Below are 26,776 nucleotides of genomic sequence, written 5' to 3' on the forward strand. Positions count from 1 at the left end.
TATGGCATGGACAATTGAATTTAAAATTTAATATTTTTAAGGGTTGAATCTGTGACTATGGACTCACCTTTGTAGTTGCAAAAATGACTAGCACATGAAAATGGTAAAATTGGATGGATAACATAATGTATAGAATACATGTATTCGTATGATAAACACGTTGGATGAATATATCAATATGCATGTCTAGAAGATAAGATGACAATAAATGTATAGAAATATATAAATACATAAATTCTAGCTTGAAGGAAGAAATCTAACTAAATACAAGATTATACCTACCATTTAGGGGAGAGGACCCACTAGTTGTGCACCCTAACTTTGTGCTTCTCAAAATCCTACGTGGAAATTTCAAATCACTCCCACTTTTTTACAACAGCTTATTTGGCAAGTCCCCTTATAACTAAGGTTTTAGAGCCACATCATCAAATATGATGCCACATCAGCGTGTTTTTTGTCAAGGTGTCCAAAACAACCAAAAAAAAAAGGTTAGACCAATAGTCGTGCAAAAGAAACTCCAATAGTTGTGTAGATGATGTAGTATCACATGATTGGTTGCTTTTTACAACTAATGGTATATTTCATTCAATTATTGGTAGTCATCATCGACAATAACAACTTTAAAGTCATAGCTATTGGTGCAATATCACATGATTGGTTGCTTTTTACAACTAATGGTATATTTCATTCATCGACAATAACAACTTTAAAGTCATAGCTATTGGTGCAATATTTTTTTACAAAAATAGACATTAAATCAAAAAGTATAGGTATTAAATCAACAACTTCTATCATAACAATTGAAACGCATACTAGATCCTTTCCTTATCAATACACAAATATATTAACTCATTCTCTCAAAATAAACACAAAACATTATAAAATATACAAATTTCATTATTGCAATTACAATACACAAATATATTAACTCATTCTCTCAAAATAAAAACAAAACATAATAAAATATACAGATTTCATCATTGCAATTAGAATAATTTTAAATGCCATTAATCAAATGCCTACTTAAAATGGGAAAGGAAAAAATTGTGTCTCAAGATAGTCCAGCTTGAGGGTGACCAGCCACAAAAATCAAAATAATAAAATATCTTCGCGGATAAATCATTTAGAATTCCTCTGATGTATGTCGTTTAAGCTTGTTGGATTTGTCACTCCCACGTGGCATTTGATCTCTCACGTCTTTTCAACTTTACCCAGCCACTCAACATGGATAGAAATTTTCTGTATATTTTTCAAACTGATTATGTAGCAATTCAATCTGTTGTTGATGGACATGATGCAAACATAAGGGTACTGCCTTTTTGAATGCTTGCAGAGTACTCTGAAGAAATTATGGAAGTTTTCAAAAAAACTGCTCAACTGAATACAGGAGCCAAAATTCCATTGATCGGGTTGGGGACTGGTGCTGTTGATCAGAATGAGGAGGTCATCAAGGCAGCCGTGACTACAGCTCTCCAGGTGTATTTCACTGTCCACAATATAAGTTTAACAATTGTCCTCTAATAAACCAATTAACAAAATAGATTAGTACACTCTGGCTTCTGTTTTGTAGTTTTTCGGTTCTACAGTTGGGTTGGTTTGGGACCCCTATTGAAATTAGTAGGTAATGTGACTGGTGCTTTTGAAGGCTGACGAATTGGTTTGTACACTATTTCACTTGCTTTCATTTTGATGGATCGCTCAGTCTCATCCAGAACATTGGTGTTAACAAAATGTACAGTTTTTTCTATCATTTAAAAATATCAGGGTATCAATGTGGTTTTTGGGTTGGGTTGTGTACGAGTTTTTGAATTAATGTGTCAGATTAATTTCTTCTGTAGCTATCTAGCATCCTGATGATAGATCATAGAGTATATCTGAAACATTGATTCAAAAACTGTTAACAATCTAATTCAGATATAACATTGATCATTTTTTTATCATATTATTTTATAGTTATAATTGTGAGTGAATGTTTTTGTACTATTAATTTTTAAAGCTTATTACAGATATCAAGGGTTGCAGTTCAATGATTGAGCATATTGATGAGGGTAATGGGATATTCATTGATTATGTCATCAATCATGTTTCAAAACTCTCAGCAGTATGCATGATATAAGAGATGAGGATGAGATCGTGTCTTAGGAAACTTTAGTGAAATGGATATCTTTTGTGAAATAAATACCCCTCAGTCTTGAATCTCAGCCAAAAAGATATCAGCATAGAATTGTGATTCCAAATGAAACAGAAAAACAAACTTCTGAAAGTCCACCCTAGATTGGGTTAGAACTCATCACTTATATATCTTATATATCCCAGGTTATTAGATCCTTTGTCTTGTCTATTCTATGTTAGATATACTTTTACAGTAGCATTGACTTGTGATTGAACACTTCATGCATTGAGCAAATGTGGTTTTCAATTATATTCAGCTTCTACAAATTGAGACTGTTTGAGAACATTGTTATGTAGTGTGATTGATGATGTTAAAGAATAATCCTAAGTATATTTTAGTAATCTTTCTTATTTTGATATATCACGTATATGTTATAGGTGAACGTTTTCTATTCCTATATTCTTTAAGCAGCTCATGAGTATCATTTTAGTAATCTTGCTTGTTTTGATGTATCAGTTTATGTTATAGGTGAACATTTTCCATTCCTATTTTCTTTATATAATTTATAATTAGCATTTTAATAATCTTGTTTATTTTGATATATCAGTTTAAGTTTATGTTATAGATTCCTATTTTCTGCATATAGCTCACCATTGAACGGGGTTATTCAGGCTGCACATTTAACTGTATTAATTAATTAAAAATAATTTTTTTATTTTCAGTTAATAAATAAATACGATCAAATGTACAGTCTAATGACTGCATAGACAAGAGTTTCTATTCTAACCTGCACATTCTTTTGCAGCACAATGAGCCTATGATTAAATTTGTGAGCGTTAATGCAATTGGGTTGGTTGTTTCAACAATTATATTTGTAGGTAGGTTATCGACACTTCGACACAGCAAGCAGTTACAACTCAGAGCGTCCACTGGGGGAAGTTCTGCACATGGCTTTTCATAATAGACTTGTTAACCGAGAAGATGTATTTGTCACTACCAAACTATGGAGTACCCAACATGACGACCCGGTCACTGCAATCAAGAATAGTTTGAAGTATGATTTCCTCATTACAATTTCAGTCTCTTATATTATCTCCGTATTGCAGAACTTATTTCAAATTATTTCTAATATGCAGGAACTTACAACTGGATTACGTTGATCTCTACCTTATCCACTTACCTGTCAGATTTAGAAAAGAGGTTCCAATGTCCGCGGTTCTTGACCGCAAGCCTACCAAGCTGGGAACAGACGTGAATCCATATTCCGGGCCTGAAGAAGACTACTTTTTACCCTTAGATATGAAGTCCACTTGGAATGGCATGGAGCAGTGCTTGGAGATGGGGCTTACCAAAGCCATTGGGGTTAGTAACTTTTCCTCTAAGAAGATTGAAGACCTATTGAGTCATGCTAAGATCCCCCCTGCAGTTGATCAGGTAATGAGTTACTTGGCATACGCCTCTTAGGTTGTATATATTTTTTCCTTTTTGTATTCTGAAACACCCTTAATATAACTTTGTACTTGTGAATCAGTGGATAAACTTAACAAATTATGTAGATCCTTAAGATCACCATTCCCCATTGAATCTTTGCTAATACATGGTACAGTGCAGAATTATATTCATAGTAAGTTTCTTCTTAGAAAGATGTGTAGATGTTCTTTGAGGTCTATGGAATGTAATTACAGGTAGAGATGCATCCACAATGGCAGCAAAAGAAGTTGAGAGATTATTGCAGCAAGCATAACATTCATGTGAGTGCATGGTCTCCTATGGGAGCTCCAAATACTCCATGGGGCTCAAATCTGGTGATGGATGATCCCCTCATCCATGAAATTTCTCAAAAGTATGGAAAGACTAGAGCCCAGGTACTCGATCATATTTGAATCTTTCGATATTTTTCTTGAGATTACGAACCTAGGCTGGTAGCTCATGTTACTGTCATGTAATTGCAGGTTATGTTAAGGTGGGGGGTAGAACAGGGAGTGAGTGTGCTACCCAAGAGTTATAACAAAGACAGAATATTTTCAAATTTTCAAATATTTGATTGGTCTTTGACTCCGGATGGTCATGATAAGATTGGCATGCTTAAGCAGGTTAAGTTATTTCGTGGGGATGCTTTCGTTAATAGCACAACCGGCCCCTATAAGACTGTTGAAGAATTATGGGATGGAGAGATTTAATCTTTAGAATTTGAAGGTCACATAGAACATTTGCTACTTGCAAGAACAGTCCTTTGTTTTAAGCTCTGGTGTGATATAAGTGAGGATGTAATATGTTATGGAGACATCATTTATTGGTGGCAACAAACTTTTATGGATCAAGGAAATACTGTTTTATATGCAATACGCTTTCTTGATTGTGGTTTCATTTCAGCACTATTTAAGTTCGTAGAGTTGTTATAGCTCAAAAATATGTTAGAAATGCAATGTCTAAACTGGGGTAACAAGTTGAGATGCTATCATTCGTAGGCTTTTTTTCAGTAACTTAGAGGTGTTCTGGTTAAAAGTATTTCAGCTATATGTTCAAAATAACAACCAATAGATATCGTTAGATTTCATATTAAAATATATGCCAATGATGAGTAAAATATAATTGTTGATTAGAGATAAAATATGTTTTGAAGAACCCAATAAACAACAGAAGAATAAAAGGCAAGAACAGAACCCCAACTACAAAAGTTTTAAGATTTCAGCTACCTTCAGCTCCTGCTAATAGAAATTATCATGCAATTCGATAAACCTCAGCAAGTCTTTCTTCTCTTCTTCAAGAGATTTCTTCTTGTTAGCTCTGGTTCTGGTGCTAGACCCAGCATGTCCACTTGTATCCCCCAGAGCAGCTTTGTTAATCTCCTGAAATAAATGACTTTTATGGAGATCCTTAAGCTTACCAATAAGAAATTTAGTTCCAGCTATATTGTTGCTAATCGTACATTTGCTAATCTGCACAGCATGCTCATGATTGTCTTTTATGATCGTCAATTCATTCTTCAGAGAGGTGGCTCTATCATTGACATCTTGTTTCCACTTGTCCACAATTAGTTCAGCCTCAAATTCACTACTAATATTGAACAGGTCTATCCCTCCCAGCCTTAGAGAATATTCATACCGTCCTCTCCTCAAGGCTGAGTTTCACCCCCCATTCTTTTCTGTAGTGCTTCAAGGTTAATATCAATTCTATTAGTTTCCACATAGAACCATGTGGTCATGGTGTACTGGGAAGAAACCGGCTCCTTTATAGTATCAAGAACCTAGAGAGCTCCTCTCTAGAAGAGTACTTGCAAGGAGGATAGGAAAATTTTGTTATATCTTTATGTCAGTCACTTTTCGATAATGAATGTAAGAATGAATGAATGTTTTTAAGACTTATTAATGGATTTAATTCTTACAAGAAATAAAACAATGGACATGTCTGAATGCTAAAACAAAAAAGGGGTCACGCCATTAATCCACTATGGCGTCCCTCTCCCATTTTGCTGATTGCGTGGGAAATGAGTGCTTTATGTTGATTTTAAAACCTTCACGACTATTTATTCTGTCCATTCAAGCTTGGTCTCGTGGGGAGAAACGGGAGAGAATGCAAGGATGGCGTGGGAAAGTGAGAAAGAGAGTGTGGAAGGAAAAAAAAATGACAGTAGGATGGGTGAATGGAGGTATCTAGGGCGGAGTAGAGTTTCAGAGCCATGGAGAGGCAAGAAGGAAACTATGGTTCTGGGCACTTTTAGAGAAAAAAAAAACACTCAAAATGTCCGTAGGTGGGATAGGGGCGATTTTGGGATAGCTTGAAGGCAAGAAATAATAGATGTTTGCAGAAAAAGGTATAAAGGAAGGGCATGAAAATAGAACCATGGAAAGGCAACATCTATGTAGTTATGGATTTTACATTTGATGTATTAATGTATTAATTAATTAATTAATTAAAATTTGAGTTTTTTTTACTTTCAATTATAGACAAAACTCTAACAAAAAGAACAAATTATGACTTATATTTAAGGTATTTTGTATTCCTTCCAATTTGCATTTCTTGGTATAATTTTCACCACATAATTTGATTTAGTTGTAAAAACAATTTCTTTTACATTGACATCATTTAGTTACAAGAGTTTCATTTGAAATAGGAACCATTTGCCTAAAATTTTTACCTTGATAGATTCCAAGTATGAATAAGTTTATTGTGTTGTTTAGAAGAGAGGATCCACTAGTTGAGTGCATTCCAATAGTTGCTATAGCACTTATTGTTGCACAAATAGTCGTGACTTTAAAGTTATGAGTGTTGATGATGACTACCTATAATTGAATGAAATGTATTCCTTAGATCTAAAAAGCAACAAATCATGTGATCCCACTTTCTTTTAGGGCCTTTTTGGACACCTTGGCAAAAAACATGTTGGTGTGGCATCATATTTGATGATATGGCCTTGAAATCTTAGTTATAAGAAAGGGACCAGCCAAATAAGCTATTGTAGAAAATTGGGAGTGATTTGATATTTCCATATAGGATTTTGAGAAGCATGAAGTTAGGGTGCTCAACTATTGGGTCCTCTCCCCTAGATCTTCTTTTTCTAAGTGAAGAGTTATATTTTTCGTAGAGAAATTTGGGACAAGGTTTGAGTTGTCTTCCATAATATAGCACATAACAATGCTTAGCTATCTTAAAATTTATAAAAGGGGTCATCGTTGAGTATTCTCCCTTTGAGTTTAGATGTCTTTAAATGCCATTTTTATTTATGTAGCACATTCAAGATCTATATAACATTGGTCATGCATGAATGTATGTAATTTTAAACAAAGATCTATCTCCTTGAGCATGGTAGGAACATGGAATGAGGTATCTTAAGATTTATAAAAGGGGTCATAGTTGAGTATTCTCCGTTTGAGTTTAGATGTCATTAAATATCATTTTTAATTATGTAGCACATTCGAGATCTATATAACATTGGTCATGCACGAATGTATGTAATTTTGAAGAAAGATCTATCTCTCTGAGTATGGTAGGAACATGGAATGAGGTATCCAAATATTTTTGGATAGGGTAGAGGACAAGCATAGTGTGATTAGAGAAAAATGAAACTATAATTTGCTTATTGGTCATCCTCAAGATTGTTGGCATTTGGTGTGCAACATTGTGTGGTGTTATGCAGAGGTCCTTTTGGTAAACCATTAAGTCGGATGGTTCTCTTTTCAAATCAGGCTCTTGAGGTGAGTGGGTAGTTTTATATTTATATGTGTCTCACATATCATTTGTAATAAATAAATATATTATATCATTTATACTCAATCAAAACTCCTTCCAATAGAGGTCTCATAAAATATGTAAATTTATCCATCTAGTAGAGCAATCACCGCGCTTTTACCTTTGTTAGGGTAGTGTTGTTCCTCAAGCTTAATATACTCAACTACAATGATGAAATTACCAAATTGATAGTAAGATGATCATTATAATAAGTTGTTGATAATGTTTTTAATGGATAACGTTTTTAATGAATTGTTCAAATGGGTTGACTTAGTAAAGGATTATTGTGTTACACCTTAGGATAAACAAATCAAAGGATAAGAATGCTATTAATATTATGAGAAAGAGTGCATCCTTATATAAACAAATCAAAAGGATAAGAATTCTATTAATATTATGAGAAAGAGTTCATCCTTAAATAGTGATTTGATGGATTTAATTTGGTTCAAATCAAGAACTATTCATGCTAGAAGTAAGATTATATTATTAAGTGTCTTTCAAAGAGTGTCATATCATAGTGCAAATATGATATCAATATCATTGAACCATGTTATAGCAGGACATCTTCATAGAGTCATTCGAAGCTTTGCATAATTATTGCAATAAAATCATATTTTGATTACTTTTGTCTTGTGTTTGAATATGTTCAATATATATTGTTGATTATGAGGTTATGTATATTATTACATATAGTTTGATTATGACAATGTTTTCAAATATTATATGAATTGAGTAACAATGAAGCTTGACTTCTACAGATGAGGTGGGATATCAAACGCATGCGTGCACGCGTGTGTGAGGTAATTATATATGCAACTCACTATCTTATTGACCTCAACATAAGATGATACATAATTATCATATACATGTTTGCATTATTCAATATAGCATTACATCTCTTGTGGGAAATTCTAAATGGTTATGTACTTGTACATTGGGATATATGTGATTGATAAACTTTTTAAGTTGGAAAAAATATTAGATATAATCGTGTGGTCACTTAAGCGTGAGAAAATCTATTGTAGTGGACACACGTTTGATAAGTTCCTTTAATGTCATGGCATCCTCCTCATTTAGTGCAATAATAATATTCTATAATATGACTATAAGATATCTATTGATTCATGGGGTAGACAAACTTCCATATTAAATATATTACGTGAAATTTGAATGGAAGTGTTTTCCTACGGGTTTGTGTAAACTAAGGTAGTTTTAGGTTGAGCAATAAGTTTATCCCGTAGATTGACAAAACCAATGGTGCAGGAGCACCTAGATTTCTTGATGAATTTTCACAATTTTGGAGTGAATGATCCTCATTGGGTCAATGAGTAAATAAAGGATTATTAAAAGGTCCAAAAGTGTGTTTTAAGGTTATTTGTAGTTTGATTGTCTCTAGTGTTAGCTTATTTTTTCAGTTTTGGCCAATGTGCCCTTGTAAGCCTAAAATGGCATCATTTAGCAAAATTGGGTAAAACTCCTTGTAAGGCCTCATAAGGCTTTTGGGAATGTTGGTTTGATGTTAGCAAACCATCCTAGGGGGTTTAGAGTGTGTAGATATGCACAAGTTTCAAAAATGCATTGTGGAGCAAAAGTTGTCATGTTTGCTTGACAACATTTTGCAACAATGTGAGCAATTTTTTAAAAATGCTCAAATCGGTGGTTAGAGAACCGATGGGTAGCTAGTTGTGAGTGAGTAGGCATATATAAGGCTTTTCAAATTATTGTGAAGTGGTTGGAAGATATAGATAATCAAATTCCTCAATAAGCAACTTCAAGCATTTTCTTGTTTCCAAAAAATTGCAAAATTGTTTATTGCAGTCCGTACCAGATGGATTGATTTTCGTATTGTACCTTCATGGATGCTTAGTTTGTGTTGTTGTGGTGCTTAGAAAGTATTTGTGTTCAATCATTGTTTAGGTTTAGTTGGTGTCTAGAAATTCTTTCTTGTTTTCACTACTCTCGGTCTGAGCAAAGGGGTTAAGGCCCTAAAAATGGCTCCAACTTGAATTCCCATTGTGGTTTCTCAATGGCCTTTGGGATTCAAGTAAAGGATTCTGTGTACAGTGTAAATATTCCTTTTTGTGTCCTGTAAGTTGCATTGGATCACTTTACCATCATGCCCTAGGCGAGCTCTGACATAGCCCGACTAGGAACATGACTGATATTTCTCCTATTTCTTGCAAGGGTGATCAAATTTGATTGAGCCAAGTGATTGGCATGGAACATGGTTGTCTTGCAGAGCCTCAGTGTGAGTGTGGAGGTTTGACAGGATGTGGAGACCTATAAAACCCATTGTTGAAAGCATATAAACCTCAAACCCTTAGAAAGTGTCATTTTGGTGGGTCGTACTTGTACGGATGTATCAGGCCATCTAAGCTCTTGAATCTAAAAGACTGTCCAAATGGGTATCCAGATCATAAAAGCTTTTATGGGGTCTTTTGGAAGTTTTTTGAGAAAATGAGCAAAAACCATGAAGGTAGGGCTAAAAGGGGCTCATAGGGCTACTAGGCCTTGAAAATAGGAACTTATGAAAGCGATGAAGAAATGAAGGGAAACAAACTACAAAACCACATGGTAGGAGTTGTTAAACCATCTCAGACTCCTCCTAGTCCCCTACAAGTGAAGGTTATAGAATTTGACATCTTTATGGTTGAACTTACTCTAGTGAGTTCTAGCCTTGATCTTGAGTAACTAGAGAAATCTAGTTGGTAGAGAGTTTTCCAAAGGAGTTTAGGTGTTGGAATTGATTCAAGAGGAGAGCATGGCATAAACAAACATGGAAGCCCACCTTAACACCCTTTTCTAACCTATAAACCAAAATTGCAACTCTTTTGTGAGAATCTCCCTATCAACCAACCTTGGGATGTTCAAATTGGTTTATGAATTATAACCAAAGGACTTTGAGTGAAACCCATAATATCCTTAAAGGGAAGTGCTATAGTATAGGCTGGTAAAGTATGAACTTAGTCATGATTTCCCAACTATTATTATGTTGGATTAATTAATGAAACCTTAATTATGGAGAATGTGTGTAGTTCATTTGTGAGAGACATAGTAAGGAGAACTACATGTAACTTAGATTCATTTGGAAGTGGGTATGTTGGTGGTCCTTGGGTGAAGGATGCTCCTGTGACCTCAAGTTTGTAGGGGGGAGGGTCTAGAGGGGATAACCCCAAGTTGTGGTATTGTTCCTAATTGGTTTGACCTTCTCTCTTTAGTAGCTTTCAGATGCTGAAATGGGTATTAGATGGTTATGAAAGAAAGAAGAAAAGTTGATAATTTGTATTTAATACATAATGTGCTTTGGAATATTGATTTGAATGAAGTGAATGGGTTGACTACCTTATGGTTGATATTGGTTATTTGTACTTGATGAGTGGAGGTCATCTTGTGTTGGTTCAAAGTTAATTCATGTGATGTGAAATTTAAACATGGACCTATAAGAATTTGTGCATTTAGATCAACCAATTGTGATCTTCTTGTTTTGACTTAGGAACCTCTCTTCCAATTATAGTGTTGAGCAGGGTACAAGCACTAACTTTGCCACTATGGGTGGAGTAAGAGCCCTACAAGGGCATATGTAGAGGTTGCATATGTCTAATATGTAGGCTACCCTTCCCAATCTGAGGTGATCACTGATGGAAATCCTATTACCAATTTAGAGATAACCATATCGATGCTAGAGATTGACAATAGTCAAGACATGTATGCTTGAGATTGACAGTAGTCAAGGAGTGACACTGGAGAATGATTCTAGTCAAGGAGACTATTGTGCCCACATCTTGTTAACCATACCACATAGATAGAAGGACAAATTTCACTAGGAGTATGTGGACCTTGGGGCAAGTAGCATGCCAACAATGAATGTCCTTGGTTGCTTAGTCATTTGATGGACTATAGGGAAGATAAGTTTTAATGAAGAACATGTAGGCAACAATTGGACCAACCTCATAGTATAATTTGGGCATATCTTAATGTGAAAATGGTATACTTGACCTTGTTGGGACGAGGATGGACACTTGATGTAGTATGAGATACATCAAATCCTATTCTCACTTGCTCATTTTGTGTAGAAGATTGGGGAAAATAATGTGAAGCATGGTGTAGTGTGCAATGCACCGACATTCCTTTTATCTAGGATGCACTATTAGCAAGTGATAGTTAGCCATTGTGGATATGTTAGTCTCTCATTATGTATATGTTAGTCACTATGTATATGACACAGAGTGGAGCTAGTCACTATGTATATGTGACGTATGGTAGAGGTAGTCATTGCATATACATGACATATGCTTTAGAGCTAGTCACTATGTATATGTGATGTATGCTGGATATAGCCACTATATATATGTGATATGTACAATCCATTCATCTTGTGATGTGCATTTGAGTCACTCTCTAAGGAATTGGGGAATTATAAAAGGATATGAGCCTTGTGTAATTTTGTATGTTTGTACACTACTTGATGGCAATTAGTTATTAGACTGAGTTTGACAAACAAGCCTAGTTTAAAGAAGAGATCAAAGTTTTGAAATGAGAGGAGAGAATGAGCTCCCTCTAACCTCAAGGGCCAACTTCAAAGCCTTTGATTTCCCTTGAGGGGATACATAGGCAAGGTCATCAGGAATGAGCCCTCAAGACATAGGTCTAGATCTAAAGGAGACCTTGACCTCAAGAGCTTATCACCTTTGAGAGTAAGCATAAGTGACTGTGTAGAGTTGTAACCACTACGGTGATTCAAAAAGTTATGAAGGCACCACTTCTAGGCTAGAACAAGAAGTCTGGGTGATTGATATGGTACTTGTGAAGTAATAAATAAAAAATATTTTTAGCAACTAAAGGGTGGTTATTATGAATCCTTGGGGATATCTAGGGTGGGATCCAAAATCCTTGGGAAGGGAACCTCAATCTTAGGTTCCACAAAAAATGACTTTCCCTTTCTTGATGCCTTTTTTCTCTTTGACACTATCTTCTTCCAACTCTTTTTCCAAATCTTCTTCATAAAACCTCTTGTTCATAGTCTTAGAGTCCTTTGACCAAATAATGATTTTATTTTCCTTCCCTTTCTTTCTTGGATGGGTAGGCTTAGGGGCTTATCATCTTTGAACTTTCTCTTCTTCGTCAAGGTCACCATCTTCTCACAGACTTTATACTCTCGGTCCAAGGACAATTCCACAACCTCATGATCAAATTCGCCTAAAGCATCTCCAAACACCATTCCTTCCTTACCATCATCTTGTGAAATATGTCCTAGGCTCAAAGACTCAAAAGAAAAGGTATTAGAATACTCCATAACCCTAGATTTACTCTCCTTAAAAGAAGCTCTACTCCCTAGGATTTTTTGACTAGGAGTTTGTGCCTTTATATAATTCACTATAAAAACCATGAGACCTTGGTGATTAGAAGTCATTTTGGGTGCTTTAATATTCTCCTTTATCAAGTATTTCAAAAATGCCATAATAAAGAAAGGAAAGGAGACTAACACTTTGTCTTAAATGGTTAAGCAAGAGTTGTATGGTAGTTATACATCGATTCAAACCTCCCTTCAAGAAAAATGTATCTCATAAGACATTCTGCTATTGCAGTTTGAATTGGTTTGAGTGATGTTCTCTTATAGTGTAAGTGCAACTTCAATAGTTTGTCCCTTTCACCACCCTTGAAAAAGATTAGATAGCTTCTTCACTCACTTTAATAGCTTTCCTCGATTTAGTTGATATCCTTGTAATGTGGGCCAATAAATCCTCATAGAGAGAGAATTCCCAACCGAAAGCATTAACTTTTATATTTTTCTACCTTTAGAAAAGACCTTCATTATAGTAAGGTCATGACTATTTAACCTCTCGAGATAAGGATAAACCTCCCTCTAAAATTAGACTTGGGGCATCGTGCAGACCCCATCACAATTGGAAAGCTCCACTTTCTTATGCCCTCTACCCATTCTTTTGTATTCCCCTCTCCTAGGTAGACATTCTTTCCTCTGCCATCATTAGTTATCTCAAAAGAATTGGGCAAATGGAGGAAGGAAGATGACCTAAAGCTGTTTTCAATGACACCTTGTGTAAAAGAAAGAAGACTTGGATGCAACAAAACATCAAATGGTTGAGTAAATGGAATATCTACCTAAATTAGTACCCCACAAATAGTAAAGAGATAAATCACAAGTGGGCTTGGGGTAATGAGTTAGTGAGAAAGAAAAAATATTATATCATGGAGTTCAATCTTGCTTATGATCATCATAAAAAATCTTATATAAGGGCTAATATTTCATAGAAAGCTAAGTGTATTATTGCTCAATTAAGAACTAACTCTCATCAGTGCCGTAGTGAAATTGGTGGTGGGAAAAGACCAAAAGAAACTTGGGAGGAAAGAGTGTATTTTTTGCACATCTGGGAAAGTTGAAACTGAAAAACACTTCATTTTAGAGTGCGATGCCTTCAAGAATGTTAGGGACAAGTATAATAAATTCTTGACTGCGGGATCTTGGTATGATTTTTTCAGCGAGGATTTTGTCTAGAGGTTGGGGCCACTTGTCAGCATTTTACACAGAAAGCAGGCAGATTTGCAAAAATTGGTTAGGTCTGATGTGCTATCCCATAGACTCGTAGACATTAAAATTATTTCTTCTTTTTCTCTGTAATTAGCGAACAAATCAGCTACTCTTTCTTTTTCGGAGCACATGCCTAAACTGGACCTCCTCAAAAAAGTCTTGTCAAACTCAAAAGAGTAAAAATTATCTGTCGATGATAGTCCAGCTGGCGGATTACCCGCCACAGAAATCAAGCGAAATAAAATGTCTTTTCAGAAGAATTACTTAACATCAAGTCTCTGCTTACTTTTCAGAGTGATTATGTAGCATTTTAATCTGTTGATGATGGACAGATGCAAACCTAAGGGTGCTGCCTCTTGAACGCTTGCAGAGTGCTCTGCAGAAATTATGGAAGTTTTCAAAAGAACTGCTCAACTGAATACAGGAGCCCAAATTCCTTTGATTGGGTTGGGGACTGTTTCTGCTGATCAGAATGAGGAGGACATTACGGCAGCCGTGATTACAGCTCTCCAGGTTTATTTCACTGTCCACAATATAAGACAACTGCCCTCTGCAAAACCAATTAAAGAATAGATTAGTACATTTCTAGCTTCTATTTTAGAGTTTTTTCTTTTCTTGAGTTTGGGTTGGCTTCGAACCACTGTTGAAATTAGTAGGTAGCGTGACTGATGCTTTTGAAGGCTGATTAATTGGCTTTATACACTATTTGATTTACTTTCATCCTGATGGATCTCTCAGTCTGATCTAAAAACATTGGTATAAACAAAATTTATAGTTTTTTATAAGGTTTTCTATAAAGATGTCAGATTTTCACAATTCATGATATTGATCAATGTTGTTTTAGGATTAGGATTACTGGGCAAGAGTTTTTGAATCAATGCTTCAGATCAATTTTTCTAAAATCTTCATGATGGATCAGAGTATGTGATCTTATATGTTGATTAAAAAACTCTTATATAATCTAATGAAGAAACAACATTGATCAATTTCTATCATTTTATTTTGTAGTTGTAATTGTGGGTGAATATTTTTGTACTATTAATTTTTAAAGCTCACTGCAGATATTAAAGGGTTTCTCTTTCAATTGGTTGAACATAATTGATGAGGGTGATGGCATGTTCTTTGATTAGACCATTTACCCAGGTTCAAAATTTAGGTGAAACAAATAACCTTTATTTCTTAATTTTTAATAAAAAATATCAATATATACTTGTACTTCCATATCAAATAACAATACAAACTTGTTAATAATATAAAATCCATCATAAATAGAATTAGAGCTCTGCACTTGCCTGTTCCAGATTATATAAAGTTAAAACTGTTGCAGTACTATTTACTTTGATATAATAATTAGGGGCATTATGCAAAATCGTATTTCACAGAACGGTTTAAAAATTAGAGCCTTTCCCTTGTGCATTCTATGTAATCTAGCATTGACTTTGTGATTGAACATTTATGGCATTGGGCAAATTCGTTTTCACTTATATTCAGCTTCTGCAGATTGTGATACTTTGCAAAGCATCGTTAGGTAGTGTAATTGATGATTTTAAAGGGTAATATCATAAGTATCATTTTAGTACTTCGTTATTTTGATATATCATTTTATTTTGTAGGTGATTTTTCTGTTGTTATGGTAGGGAGAGGGTTTTATAGTGGAGTAGGTTTTTATAGCGGAGATAGTAGTTGATCAAATAGAGTCTTTTACTGGAGCATTCAAATAGTCATGTCAATATTTATCTTCAAAAAAGATTGCATTAAATCTAAATGAGAAATCTAGATCTGTTGGGTTACAAAATTTTTCTAGAAAATGCAATCGGATGTTGGAGAAGCATTATTTGCATGGTAAAAATGAATCCTCGAGGTTATCCCTCAAGACCTCAAGACCTCAGGATTTGAGGTCTAAAGTTCAGAGAACTCAGAAAAATCAGATCTTTCAGAAATCAGTGCGGTTCCAAAATCAATACTCTAACCAGGGCTCCTTTAGGCGGCATAACACCCGGATAGAGCACCAAAAACCCTCGAGCTACCAGAAGAACCACATATTTCAATGGCTTCATAAGAACCAGAACTATCAAAGACATTCTTGGTTGGGTCCTCAAGCAAGCTTCCCACTAGAGAGAACAGTCTTTCCTCGCCGGTCTAGCATTGATCAACAAGCAAGTAATCGAAATCATTGGTTTAACGATGCCGTGAAGCACCAAAGCTTAGACTCTTGGGCTAAGAAAGTAGCAACAGGCTCAAATAGCATCCCTATTTCAGCTAGGGATTAGAGACTTGCTCTTCCCAAGCAAACCCTGTCATATAATCAGCACTCTCATAGCCAAAATTTGCAAGCTCGCCCTTCAGCCGCATCTTCCTTGCCCTACAGGGGTCTGAGGGCCTCGGGTTTCAAAAAACCTTTTCCCCCGTGACCAACTCCTAACTTTGATCACAAGGATAAAAAATGGAATAGGAAGTCCATGGGAAGCAAATTGTTTGTTCTACCTTCAGACTCCCTGAATCCTATGATTGCTTGACTCAAAGAAAATGCTTTCTTTGCACAATGGTGTGGAAGCGGTGGGAATAGCAAAGATATAATCGCCTGGTGGAAGTCTTCCTTTCCAGGTCTGATTTCAGCCAAACAACTTCAAAATGATTTTTCCTTCTTAGAATGCGTTGACTCATCTTTGAAGAAAGCAATCACGAAAGGTAGTCCTTTGTTTTTTCAAGGCTCAACCTTTCATTTTCTAGATTGGAAACTAGGCTTCAACCCAGTGCACCATAGATTCGAGAAAACTCCAGTTTGGCTGTCTTTAGTAGGCCTCCCATCTGAGTTTTGGTGTTCGGAGGCTGTGTTGAAGATCGACAATGCTTTAGGATCCTTAGTGGGGATTGAGGCAGATTTCTTGAAAGGCCTCAAAGGTGATTTAGCTAACATTTATGTTAAGATTGACCTTAAGAAAGGCTTTTATAGCGATTTAGAAATTATTTTAGAAATGGGTAGATGGAATCAGAAAGTGATGAGAATGGGAAAGGAAATCCCTGGCAAATGTATTATCCGAAACCAAATAGTCAATAACAACTCTTTGGCAGCTTCAATGGGCTCTCTCAACCTATCTCATCCGCCTTCAGAGCTAACCACCGCTGGTCAAGACTTCCAGAAGATGGTCAAGGGTTTGGAAAACCTTTTGAAGCCAACTACTTTGGATGCAGCCCAAGCAAGCAAGAATGCTTCTCAGCAGTCTCAAGATAGAGCTTTAGCTACTCCACTCGTCTCTCCTGCTCCTCTAGACTCACAGTGCCTTCATACTCCTAGAATTCATCGGTTTTCAAGAGATAAGCCAGGCGAGCTGAATCATTCAAATCCAGGTCAGGTTCCTCAGATCTCTCTGCCTTCTCCTTTAAGTTGTCCTCCTCTCATTCTATCCCTGATTGTTAAGATCCAATCTCAAAAGGCTATTAGGAGTTTGTTTGGTCAAAAACAAACTCCTTCCCTGAGCAGAGGAGCTTTCAACATATTCTCCCAACCTCTTGCTAAGGCTTCAAAAAGGAAGAATAGTTTAAGGCGAAAGAATCTAAGGGGAACCCATAAGCTAATAAAATCTAGTAAAAGAAAACGTATGCATCTTGCAAAAATCCTACAAGAAGAGGATGTCATTGAAAATGACCTTAAAGTTGATCTGGAGGAGGAATATGAACCACACTTATCTGAAGGAGAGATCTCTCCTTCTTCAGATCTACCCCCATCAAACCAACATTTTAATCTCTCGGCGGAAATTCCTTACCCACTTTTGTTTTCTCCGCCTATAGTGCCTCAAGGTCTGGGTTTGTCTATAGATCAGAAACCCCAAAATCTTCTTTAGGGTTTTTTGATAGAGGATGAGGACCCAGACTCAATCTTAGAGACTCCTCTAGCAATACTGTACTCTCAGATTAAGGAAAAAAGGAAACTAGGGCTGCATCAGAATCAAGAGATATTGGAGAATCCAAACTTTGGATCTTCCCCTCCTAAGAAGGGTCGCAAATCCCTCATTGAAGCTAGAACCCAAGATGGTGCTACGGAGAATCAATCAAAACTATCAGATCTTTGGAAAGTAGGGAAGGGAAATCCCCTTCCTGAACAACAATGAAAATCTTTTCATGGAATGTTAGAGGTCTCAATGCCCCTAACAAATAGAGGGTGATCAAAAGAAGGATTCTTTTGGTCAGTGCGGACATCATCCTCTTGCAAGAAACTAAATTGGAGTGTAAGCATGCAGTCTCATTTGGAAGTGGAATTAGTCCTTTGTTCCAAGCATCTCTACAATTGACAGTGGCTTCAGAAGGGGCATCTGGAGGCTTAATGATTGTTTGGAAGCCTTCCCAAGTCAAAGCTGAGGGTATTGCATCTAGCAGGAATTGGCTTCTTGCCAAAATTACTCACCTTTAGTCAAATACTTCCTTTTTTGTTATAAATACTTATGGCCCAGTGTCCCCACACAAAAAGTGCCTCTTATGGTCCTCTTTAGATGGAGTCTTGTCTTCTTTGATTGAGGATCAACTTTTCATAGGGGGAGACTTCAATGCCATTAGGACTGCTTCCGACAAAAGGGGAGGAATCACCCACTTAGGTGGATCCCAGCAGGACTTCAATGACTGGATTGAAAGGAATGGTCTGTTAGAAATAGATTCAGGGGACACCTTCACATGGACAAATAGAAGGAAAGGTTACAACAATATAGCTGAAAAAATAGATAGATTCTTCTGGCAAGGTGACTTGAGGCTCTTTCCCTTTTCTCTCTCCTACGTTGCTCTTCCTTGCTCAGGATCAGACCATTACCCCATTATGCTTTCTCTGCAAGGTAATCAGGAAATTTCCAAAGCTCCATTTAGGTTTGAGAATATGTGGATGAAAGATCCAAATTTTTTTACCTTGATAGAAAATTGGTGGAAGGAAGGATCATTTGAAGGATCAAAACTTTTTTGCTTTATTGCAAAGCTAAAAATTAGTAAAGCAGGAATTACTCCAATGGAATTCTCAGCACTGCAAAAACATTTTTTCAACAAAAAGATCACTAGAAGAGAGATTGACAACTCTAAATGACAAGATCATTTCGGTGGGAATGGATCAAGAATCCTTTCATCAAGAAAGGAACCTCCTTTTGGAGTATGAGGATATTCTTTCAAAAGAAGAAATTATCTGCAAACAAAAGTCCAGAGAGAACTAGCTCAGAATGGGGGATAAAAATACCAAGTTTTTCCATAATGTAACAAAGCTTAGAAGGAGCAAGAATTGGATATCAAAATTGGAGACAAAGCATAACCAAATCTCAGAGGACCCTGATGAGATAAAGAAAGAGATCACCTCCTTTTACTTTAATCTCTTAAATAACACTGAAGTATCTCAATTGCCGGAACAAAAAAAGTTTTTGGAAGTGATCCCCAAGATCATTTCAGACGAGCAAAACCAAAAACTAAATGAGAGAATTAAGTTGGAGGAAGTATTCCAAGCCCTTAATCAACTTCCCTCTAGTAAGGCTCCTGGCCCGGATGGCTTCCCTGCGGACTTCTTCAAGAAGTGCTGGCATATATTAGGTTAGGACCTTTCAGAAGCTCTAGAATGCTCAAGAAGATTAGGGAGAATTCTCAAAGAAGTAAATAACACGTTTATAGCGCTCATCCCAAAGAAGGAAAAAGCATCAAATCTAGGCGATATCAGACCCATTTCCCTATGCAATACAGTCTACAAATCCTCTCAAAAGTCATGACAAATAGAATGAAGCTCCTCATGGAAAGTATTATATCAGAAGAATAGTCAGGATTTGTCTGAGGCCGCTCAATGATAATAGCGCAAGAAGCAATCCACACCCTTCAAAGCACAAACAGACGAGGTATGATAATAAAATTAGACATATCAAAAGCTTATGATAGTGTAGATTGGCGTTTTCTCTGCAAAATCATGCAAGCCTTCGGCTTTGCCAAACAATGGATCGACTGGGTGTTTGAAACTTTGAATGCATCTCAACTCCTAAATTTTCAATTCTGATAAATGGAAAGCCAATAGGTTTCTTTTCTTCCACAAGGGGTATCAGACAAGGAGATCCTATATCTCCTTTCCTCTATATTATAATGGGGGAGGCTTTGGGAAGGGCAATCAAAGCAAGTTATTCTAATAACCTTTTAGAGGGAATCAAAGTAACCAAAATTTTTGTAGTTACCCATCTGCAGTTTGCAAATGATAATCTCCTCTTAGGGGCAGCAAAAGTTAAGGAAGTAACCCACCTAAACCAGATATTAGAAACTTATGGAAAGGCCTCAGGTCAAATAAGAAATAAGGATAAAACTAAAGTTTATTTTTTCTCTACTTCAAATCTACTACAGGGCAAGATCCTTAGAATTCTAGATTGCAGAGAAGGATCTCTCCCTTGCTTTCATTTGGGCATCCAATAGACCAAGGTCTAAGGAACACTAAATTTTGGGATCCCTTAAAGTTAAAAGTGGAACAAAATTCAAACTCTTGGAAGGGAAAGTGGCTCTCTTGGGATGGAAGGTTAGTGATGATTCAATCAGTGGTCTCGGCCCTTCCTATTTATCTATTATCCATATTATCCCTATCAGCTAGTGCCAACTCCTTTATAATTAAGAAGATGAGAAATTTCTTTTGACAAAACACTGAGGAAAAGCACAAAATTGCCTTAATTGCTTGGGATAAAATAATCAAGCCCAAGACAATGGGGGGATTAGGCATCAAGGATCTTAAATTGCAAAACAAAGCCCTAGGGGCTAAACTAGTCTGGAAATTCATAAATAATCCTAATATCACATGGGTCAAAATGCTGGCAACCAAGTATCTACCAGATCAGGATCCTCTCAACCTTCTTAGAACAGACAATTGTCTCAAGGGATCTAGAACTTGGAACTTTATCATCTCCTGTCGAAAATTGGTCTCAGAATCGATCACATGGGATATTCATGATGGATCATCTAGTGTCTTCTGGGAGAACTCTTGGGGTGGTTATCCACTTGTTGCAAACTCCCTCAATATTCCTATTACAGAGCACTGGTTTAAACAGCATTGGGGTGTTCGAGTTAGAGACTATTTGGAAGAGGATGGCTTGCCGAATATCCAAAGTTGGAGGTGGAAATCAATGGAAGGATTGCCAATCTCAGGGGAAGATCTAGACCAACTCTTAGAACAACTAAAAGCAAGAAATATCAATCATAGAAGAGGAGCAGACTCTTTAATTTGGGCATCCTCCAAAATAGGGCAGTATAATTCAAAAGATGGCTACAACGTTCTAGTCAGTAATTCAAATCAGGACAAGCAGGACATTCCGACGAAGCTGTTTTGGAGTTCCAAGATCATTCCAAAAACAGGGATTTTCGCATGGCTAGCCTATCAAAAAAAGTTTACAAAAATGGGATATGAAGGACCATCAAGGTGCATTATGTGTAAAGCTCAGGCAAAGACAGTGGACTACCTCCTTTTGAACTGCCCCTTTGCTTCCAAATGTTGGCGTTGGCTTTGTGCTAAATTGGGGTTGATCACAACCCTACCGAATGACATAAAATCTCTATTTCAAAGCTGGCCTTTCCCAATTAATGAGAGCACATTGAGTCAAATCATGGAGGTGTCCCCATCATGCTTAGTCTGGGAAATTTGGAAAGAAAGGAACCATAGACTATTTGAAGACAAAGCCAGAAGGCTAGAATCAATCCTAAACTCAATTGAATCAGCAATAGTGGACACAGTAAATTGCAAAATAGCTTTCTCTTTGGACCCGCCCAAAGTTTTCTCTTCATGGGACGAGAGCATCAGGAAAAACTGGCAAGGGATCAGGATTCCTTCATCCTTTGGGCAAAAAACCAATTCCAGAAAGGATGCTACCTGGACCCCTCCAAAGCCTAGCTGGCTAAAATTAAACTTTGATGGTGCCTCTAAAGGCAACCCAGGCCCCTCTAGCATAGGATATGTAATCAGAGATCACTCAGGATCGATTATAGGGAAAATGGCAGAGCCGATTCTACCAAACATCAATAACATAGCTGAATTCAAAGCACTACAGCTAGGATTGATGGATTGCATCAAGCATGGTCTAAGAAACGTTACAGTGGAGGGAGACTCAGAGATAGCAATAAATGAAATTAAGAGGCAAAAAACCCCAAATTGGAGACTACAGACAATTTTAGACAATATAATAGAAAATTTGGCTAGAATAGGGCATTTTGAAGCGAAGCATATCTATAGAGAAGCAAATTCAGTGGCAGATGCCCTATCAAAATTAGCAGCTCAGGGAACCTTCATTCATTGGTGGGATTAGGGAGCTCGGTTTATTGGTCTAGCAGATCAGGTTAATTAGCAGGAATATGCCCCTTAAGTCTTTTAAGTGTAAGTGACGAATTTCAGAGAGGAGAGTAAAAAAGAGTTAAAGTCGCCTCCTAATTCAAAGCAAATGTCTAAGTGCCTATCTTTGGCGGTCTAGTGGGAAACGGTTATTTCTTTTTCTGAATTCAAACTTCACTTCACTTCGGGTAAACAGTGGGCTCGGACCCAGTGATGTCATCTAAATGCATTCTCAAATCAAGCCTTTTCCTTACCTCGCCTCCCGAGATCCAGTTGGCAGGAGCCGTCATTTAGGACTCAAGGTATGCGTTTTTCGTAGGGTAGCCATCTTAACTGAGCCAAGGAGATTTGGCTTGTCCAGGACAAATATACTCCGCCACTTTAGCTGGCGAATTTAATGCAAAGCTATTCCTCATAATTAGGTGTTAAAGAGTGCACTCGATGATCTTGCCTTAGCGTATTCTGCAAGTCATTATCATCCTTATCTTGCCAGAATCATCCCAAAGTTCAATCTGCCCATTCCTTTCTTGTCTGAATTCTCTGTAGTTGCCAACCATGTCGACAGAGGCTCCTCATGGGTTTATTATGAGTGTCTATCCAAGGCCTACTTCCTGCTTTGGAGAAGACACCCCCATTTCCCTCTCGGCTTCGACACGCCAAGTATCCTTTAGAAGAATTACAGACTTGAGACTGAAACGCCTCCTTCTCCACTCAGAGTCTCTTGTTATCTTGGCAGTAAAAATGATTCTAGGAAGTGGGCATTTGAATAGGGAGGAGTATCCTTGAGACAACACTAGTATTTCTTCCAAGTTTGTTGCCTCTTTGATGGACCTAAAATTAGCTAAGCAAGCTGTATGGAGCCTCACCAAGAAGCTATTTCCAGATGAAATCATCTAGGAATTCCAAGAGATTCTGAATAAGGCACGCCATGATTCAGGGGCTCCTCAGCCAAGCGAGAGGGTTCTGTTCAATGCCCATGGTGAGCTCATTAAATATTACCCTTTCCTGTTAGACTTGAAAGGGAAGGACCTGGACAGACATAGGGTTTTTGTTGGAGTAGGTCTCAGATATCTCAAGTGGCGATTCTTAGGGGAAAACCCGGAAGACCAGGGTAGAGAGGAAGAGCCTCTTCAATTTGCAAGACTTAATGGAATCCTGCCTTTGAAAGCCGAAGATGAGAAGCTCCAGGCTGAACAGGATCGCCGGGGTGGTGCAAGCAGGGGCCGTTGGGGGTCTGGTTGTGACCGTGGCTACCCTCCGGGTAGAGGTCGTGGGAGCGCGAGAAATGCTGCTTCTCAATCCAAACCCTTGAATAAAATTGCAAGCTAGGTTTCTAATTTTGGTTTTGTTTAAAGACATTTCCGTTGTTTATCTCTAAACTCTCGTAATAGCTAATTTTGGCTACATAACTATGTTAAAATCTCTGTTATTTTGGCAGTTGAGAATCTGCTATCCAAACTTTCTACAGTTTTTTATGATCCTAGACTACATAATCTTGCTAGATTTTGGAATGATAGATTATGAAGCCTATGGTTTTCTGCCTGCCTGGAAACCCTCATTCTCGAAGTGCTGAGAATGGTTTCAAAAGCACTCAACAAGCTTTTTTGATATTTCATCATTCAGCTATGTTAATACTGTAATTATGCATAATTAATATAAATCTCGGCTCTGCCTTCACTGAATAAAAAAAAATCTAAATGAGAAATCAATTATGTGATGCTATATCAGCACACTATAAACATGATCTAGTGCACAATTATCAGTCTTATTTTGTTTTGGACTATTTTGGACACCTGAACAAAAAAACATACTGATATGACATCATATTTGAACATCTGAACTCAAAACCAAATTGTTAAATAGAAAACTTTTAAAATAAATTGATGTATAAAATTGAAAATGATTTGAAAATACCCACAGTAAATTTTTTCGAAACGCAAAGCTAAAATGCTCCACTATAGAACCCTATTGGAACCCTCTTCCCTGCCCTTTCTGTTCTAAGCTACATATTATTTTGCAGCACTAATAATGAAATTTGTGAGCAGTAATGCAATTGGGTTGTTTCTTTCAACAATTATATTTGTAGGTAGGTTATCGACACTTCGACACAGCAAGCATGTACAAGTCAGAGCGTCCACTGGGAAAAGCTCTGAACACGGCCTTTCAAAATGGACTTGTTAAGAGGGAAGATGTATTTGTCACCACCAAACTATGGAATACCGAACATGACGACCCCGTAACTGCAATCAAGAGTAGTTTGAAGTATGATTTCCTCATTACAATTGCAGTCTTTTATATTGTCTCCATATCGCAGATCCTCTAATTCCAAATTATTTGTAATATTCAGGAATTTACAACTGGATTACGTTGATCTGTACCTTATCCACTGGCCCATCAAACTAAGAAAAGAAGCTCCATTGTCCGGAGCCCTTGACCGCAAGCCTACCAAGTTGACAACAGAGGTGAATCCATATTCTGGGCCTAAAGAAGAAGACTTTTTACCCTTAGATTTGAAGTCTACTTGGCAGGGTATGGAGCAGTGCTTGGAGATGGGGCTTACTAAAGCCATTGGGGTTAGTAACTTTTCATCTAAGAAGATTGAAGACTTATTGAGTCATGCTAAGATTCCTCCTGCAGTTGTTCAGGTAATGAGTTGTCATACGCTGCTTAGGTTTTATATTCTTTTCTCTTTCTTAATCTGAAACTCCCTTAATATAACTGTGTATTTGTGAATCAGTGAGTGAACTTAGAAAATTTATGTAGATCATTCAAATCTCCATTTCCCATTGAATCTTTGCTAATACATGGTACGATGCAGAATTATGTGCCATTCATATTAAATTTATCCTAACAAAGTTGTCTAGATGTTCTTTAAGGTCAATGTGTTTCAATCGCCATGGAATGAGGATTAGCTTGAATTGATTAAATATATATTTACTAAATGTAAAATATTTATAGCAAGCGTTTTCTCTAACGTATAGATGATCATTAGTTCCTTCTCACATTGAAAGACTGCCATTTCTTACCAAAGTACTCGCTAAAGAGCTTGCTTTATTAATTGATTTTTAAAATATGTGATGACTGGTTAATTATTCTTCACACAAATCTACTTCTGAAATCCCTGTATTTCTATCAGTTTCCAAAACCTCCTCTTTAAGTCATGAGCATTACTTGGTATAGTAATGTGTAACTATCTATATGCGATGATTATGGATTGGAATTGCAGGTAGAGATGCATCCACAATGGCAGCAAAAGAAGTTGAGAGATTATTGCAGCAAGCATAACATTCATGTGAGTGCATGGTCTCCTTTGGGAGCTCCAAATACTCCATGGGGCTCAAATCTGGTGATGGATGACCCCATCATTCATGAAATTTCTCAGAAGTATGGAAAGACTAGAGCCCAGGTATACAATCATATTTGAGTCTTTAGATATTTTTCTTGAGATTACTACCCTAGGCTGGTAACTCATGTTACTGTCATGCCACTGAAGGTTATGTTAAGGTGGGGGGTAGAACAGGGGGTGAGTGTGCTGCCCAAGAGCTATAACACAGATAGAATATTTTCCAATTTTCAAATATTTGATTGGTCTTTGACTCCGGAAGATCATGATAAGATCGGCATGCTCAAGCAGGCTAAGTTATATCGTGGGAATGCTTTTGTTAATAACACAACCAGCCCCTACAAGACTGTTGAAGAATTATGGGATGGAGAGATTTAATCTTTAGAAGTTGAAAGTCACACAGACCATTTGCTACTTGTAAGAACAGTCCTTTGTTTTAAGCTCTGGTGTGACACAGAGTGAGGATCTAATATGTTATGGAGACAACATTTATTGATGGTAACAAAGTTTTACGGATCAAGGAAATGTTGTTTTATATGCATAATATGATTTTTGGATTTTGGTTTCATCTCAGTAATATTTAATCTCATAGGGTTATTATAGTTCAAAAATATATCAGAAGTTCAGTGTCTAAACTGGGGTAACAGGTTGTGATGCTATCATGTAGTAGTTTTTTTTTTAACAGCTTAGAGGTGTGTTGGTTAAAAGTGCTTCAATTATATGTTCAAAATAATCACCAACACGTATGGTTAGATTACATATTAAAAAACATATAAAGTTTTGCTATTTCATGTAAAGAGGTGAGGTCAAATGATTCGGCCACTTTGTTATTTTGATAAGACTATGTTTCAAATAGCTTAAGGACGCCTTAGTGCTGAATGGCTTGCTGAATGAATAGCATCTCAAAGCCACACAGAAGAGTTAAGAGTTATTTGGTCTCGGAAAGTAAACAACTGCACAAAACAAACTCATCTCCCAAAAGGAAATCAGTTGATTCGCATTGGCATAATGTGATTAAAATAAGGAAAAACTAAGCAACAAGAGCTATAAAGATTTTAGATAGAGGAGCTTCCATATCATCAAAGTTATCCCAAGCTACATAAAGCAAGTCCATTTCATTACCTAATGGATGCCACATGGAAAGTATTTTTATCATTCTCTTACGTTTGTGTAAATGCATTATTTTATTTTCCTTCTTGTTTAGTTATGCATATAGGATAGGATACATTTATTCAAATAGAT

General features: G+C 36.7%; 2 protein-coding genes across 2 annotated transcripts; both read left to right on the forward strand.

The window, feature by feature from the left end:
* The first annotated feature begins 1,223 nt into the window (after nucleotides 1-1,223).
* On the forward strand, nucleotides 1,224-4,480 carry LOC131075731 (NADPH-dependent aldo-keto reductase, chloroplastic). Its single transcript, XM_058012603.2, has 5 exons — nucleotides 1,224-1,476; nucleotides 2,992-3,167; nucleotides 3,250-3,547; nucleotides 3,799-3,978; nucleotides 4,066-4,480. Exons 1-5 carry the CDS (start codon nucleotides 1,324-1,326, stop codon nucleotides 4,291-4,293), a joined length of 1,035 nt encoding a protein of 344 aa, XP_057868586.2. The 5' UTR covers nucleotides 1,224-1,323; the 3' UTR covers nucleotides 4,294-4,480.
* Nucleotides 4,481-14,127: 9,647 nt separating this feature from the next.
* Nucleotides 14,128-26,099, forward strand: LOC131855763 (aldo-keto reductase family 4 member C11-like). Its single transcript, XM_058012609.2, has 5 exons — nucleotides 14,128-14,402; nucleotides 24,278-24,453; nucleotides 24,539-24,836; nucleotides 25,418-25,597; nucleotides 25,685-26,099. The coding sequence occupies exons 1-5, from the start codon at nucleotides 14,277-14,279 to the stop codon at nucleotides 25,910-25,912; spliced, it is 1,008 nt and encodes a 335-aa protein (XP_057868592.2). The 5' UTR covers nucleotides 14,128-14,276; the 3' UTR covers nucleotides 25,913-26,099.
* The last annotated feature ends 677 nt before the right edge of the window (nucleotides 26,100-26,776 follow it).

This window comes from Cryptomeria japonica, chromosome 1 (genome assembly GCF_030272615.1).
Source record: "Cryptomeria japonica chromosome 1, Sugi_1.0, whole genome shotgun sequence".
NCBI lineage: Eukaryota > Viridiplantae > Streptophyta > Pinopsida > Cupressales > Cupressaceae > Cryptomeria > Cryptomeria japonica.

Coding starts and splice junctions, on each gene's coding strand:
- LOC131855763 (XM_058012609.2), top strand. CDS start 14,277: ATGGAAGTTTTCAAAAGAACTGCTCAACTGAATACAGGAGCCCAAATT. Junction 24,454..24,538: donor GCAATCAAGAGTAGTTTGAA/GTATGATTTCCT, acceptor TGTAATATTCAG/GAATTTACAACTGGATTACG. Junction 25,598..25,684: donor ATGGAAAGACTAGAGCCCAG/GTATACAATCAT, acceptor ATGCCACTGAAG/GTTATGTTAAGGTGGGGGGT.
- LOC131075731 (XM_058012603.2), top strand. CDS start 1,324: ATGCTTGCAGAGTACTCTGAAGAAATTATGGAAGTTTTCAAAAAAACT. Junction 1,477..2,991: donor CCGTGACTACAGCTCTCCAG/GTGTATTTCACT, acceptor TTATATTTGTAG/GTAGGTTATCGACACTTCGA. Junction 3,548..3,798: donor TCCCCCCTGCAGTTGATCAG/GTAATGAGTTAC, acceptor ATGTAATTACAG/GTAGAGATGCATCCACAATG.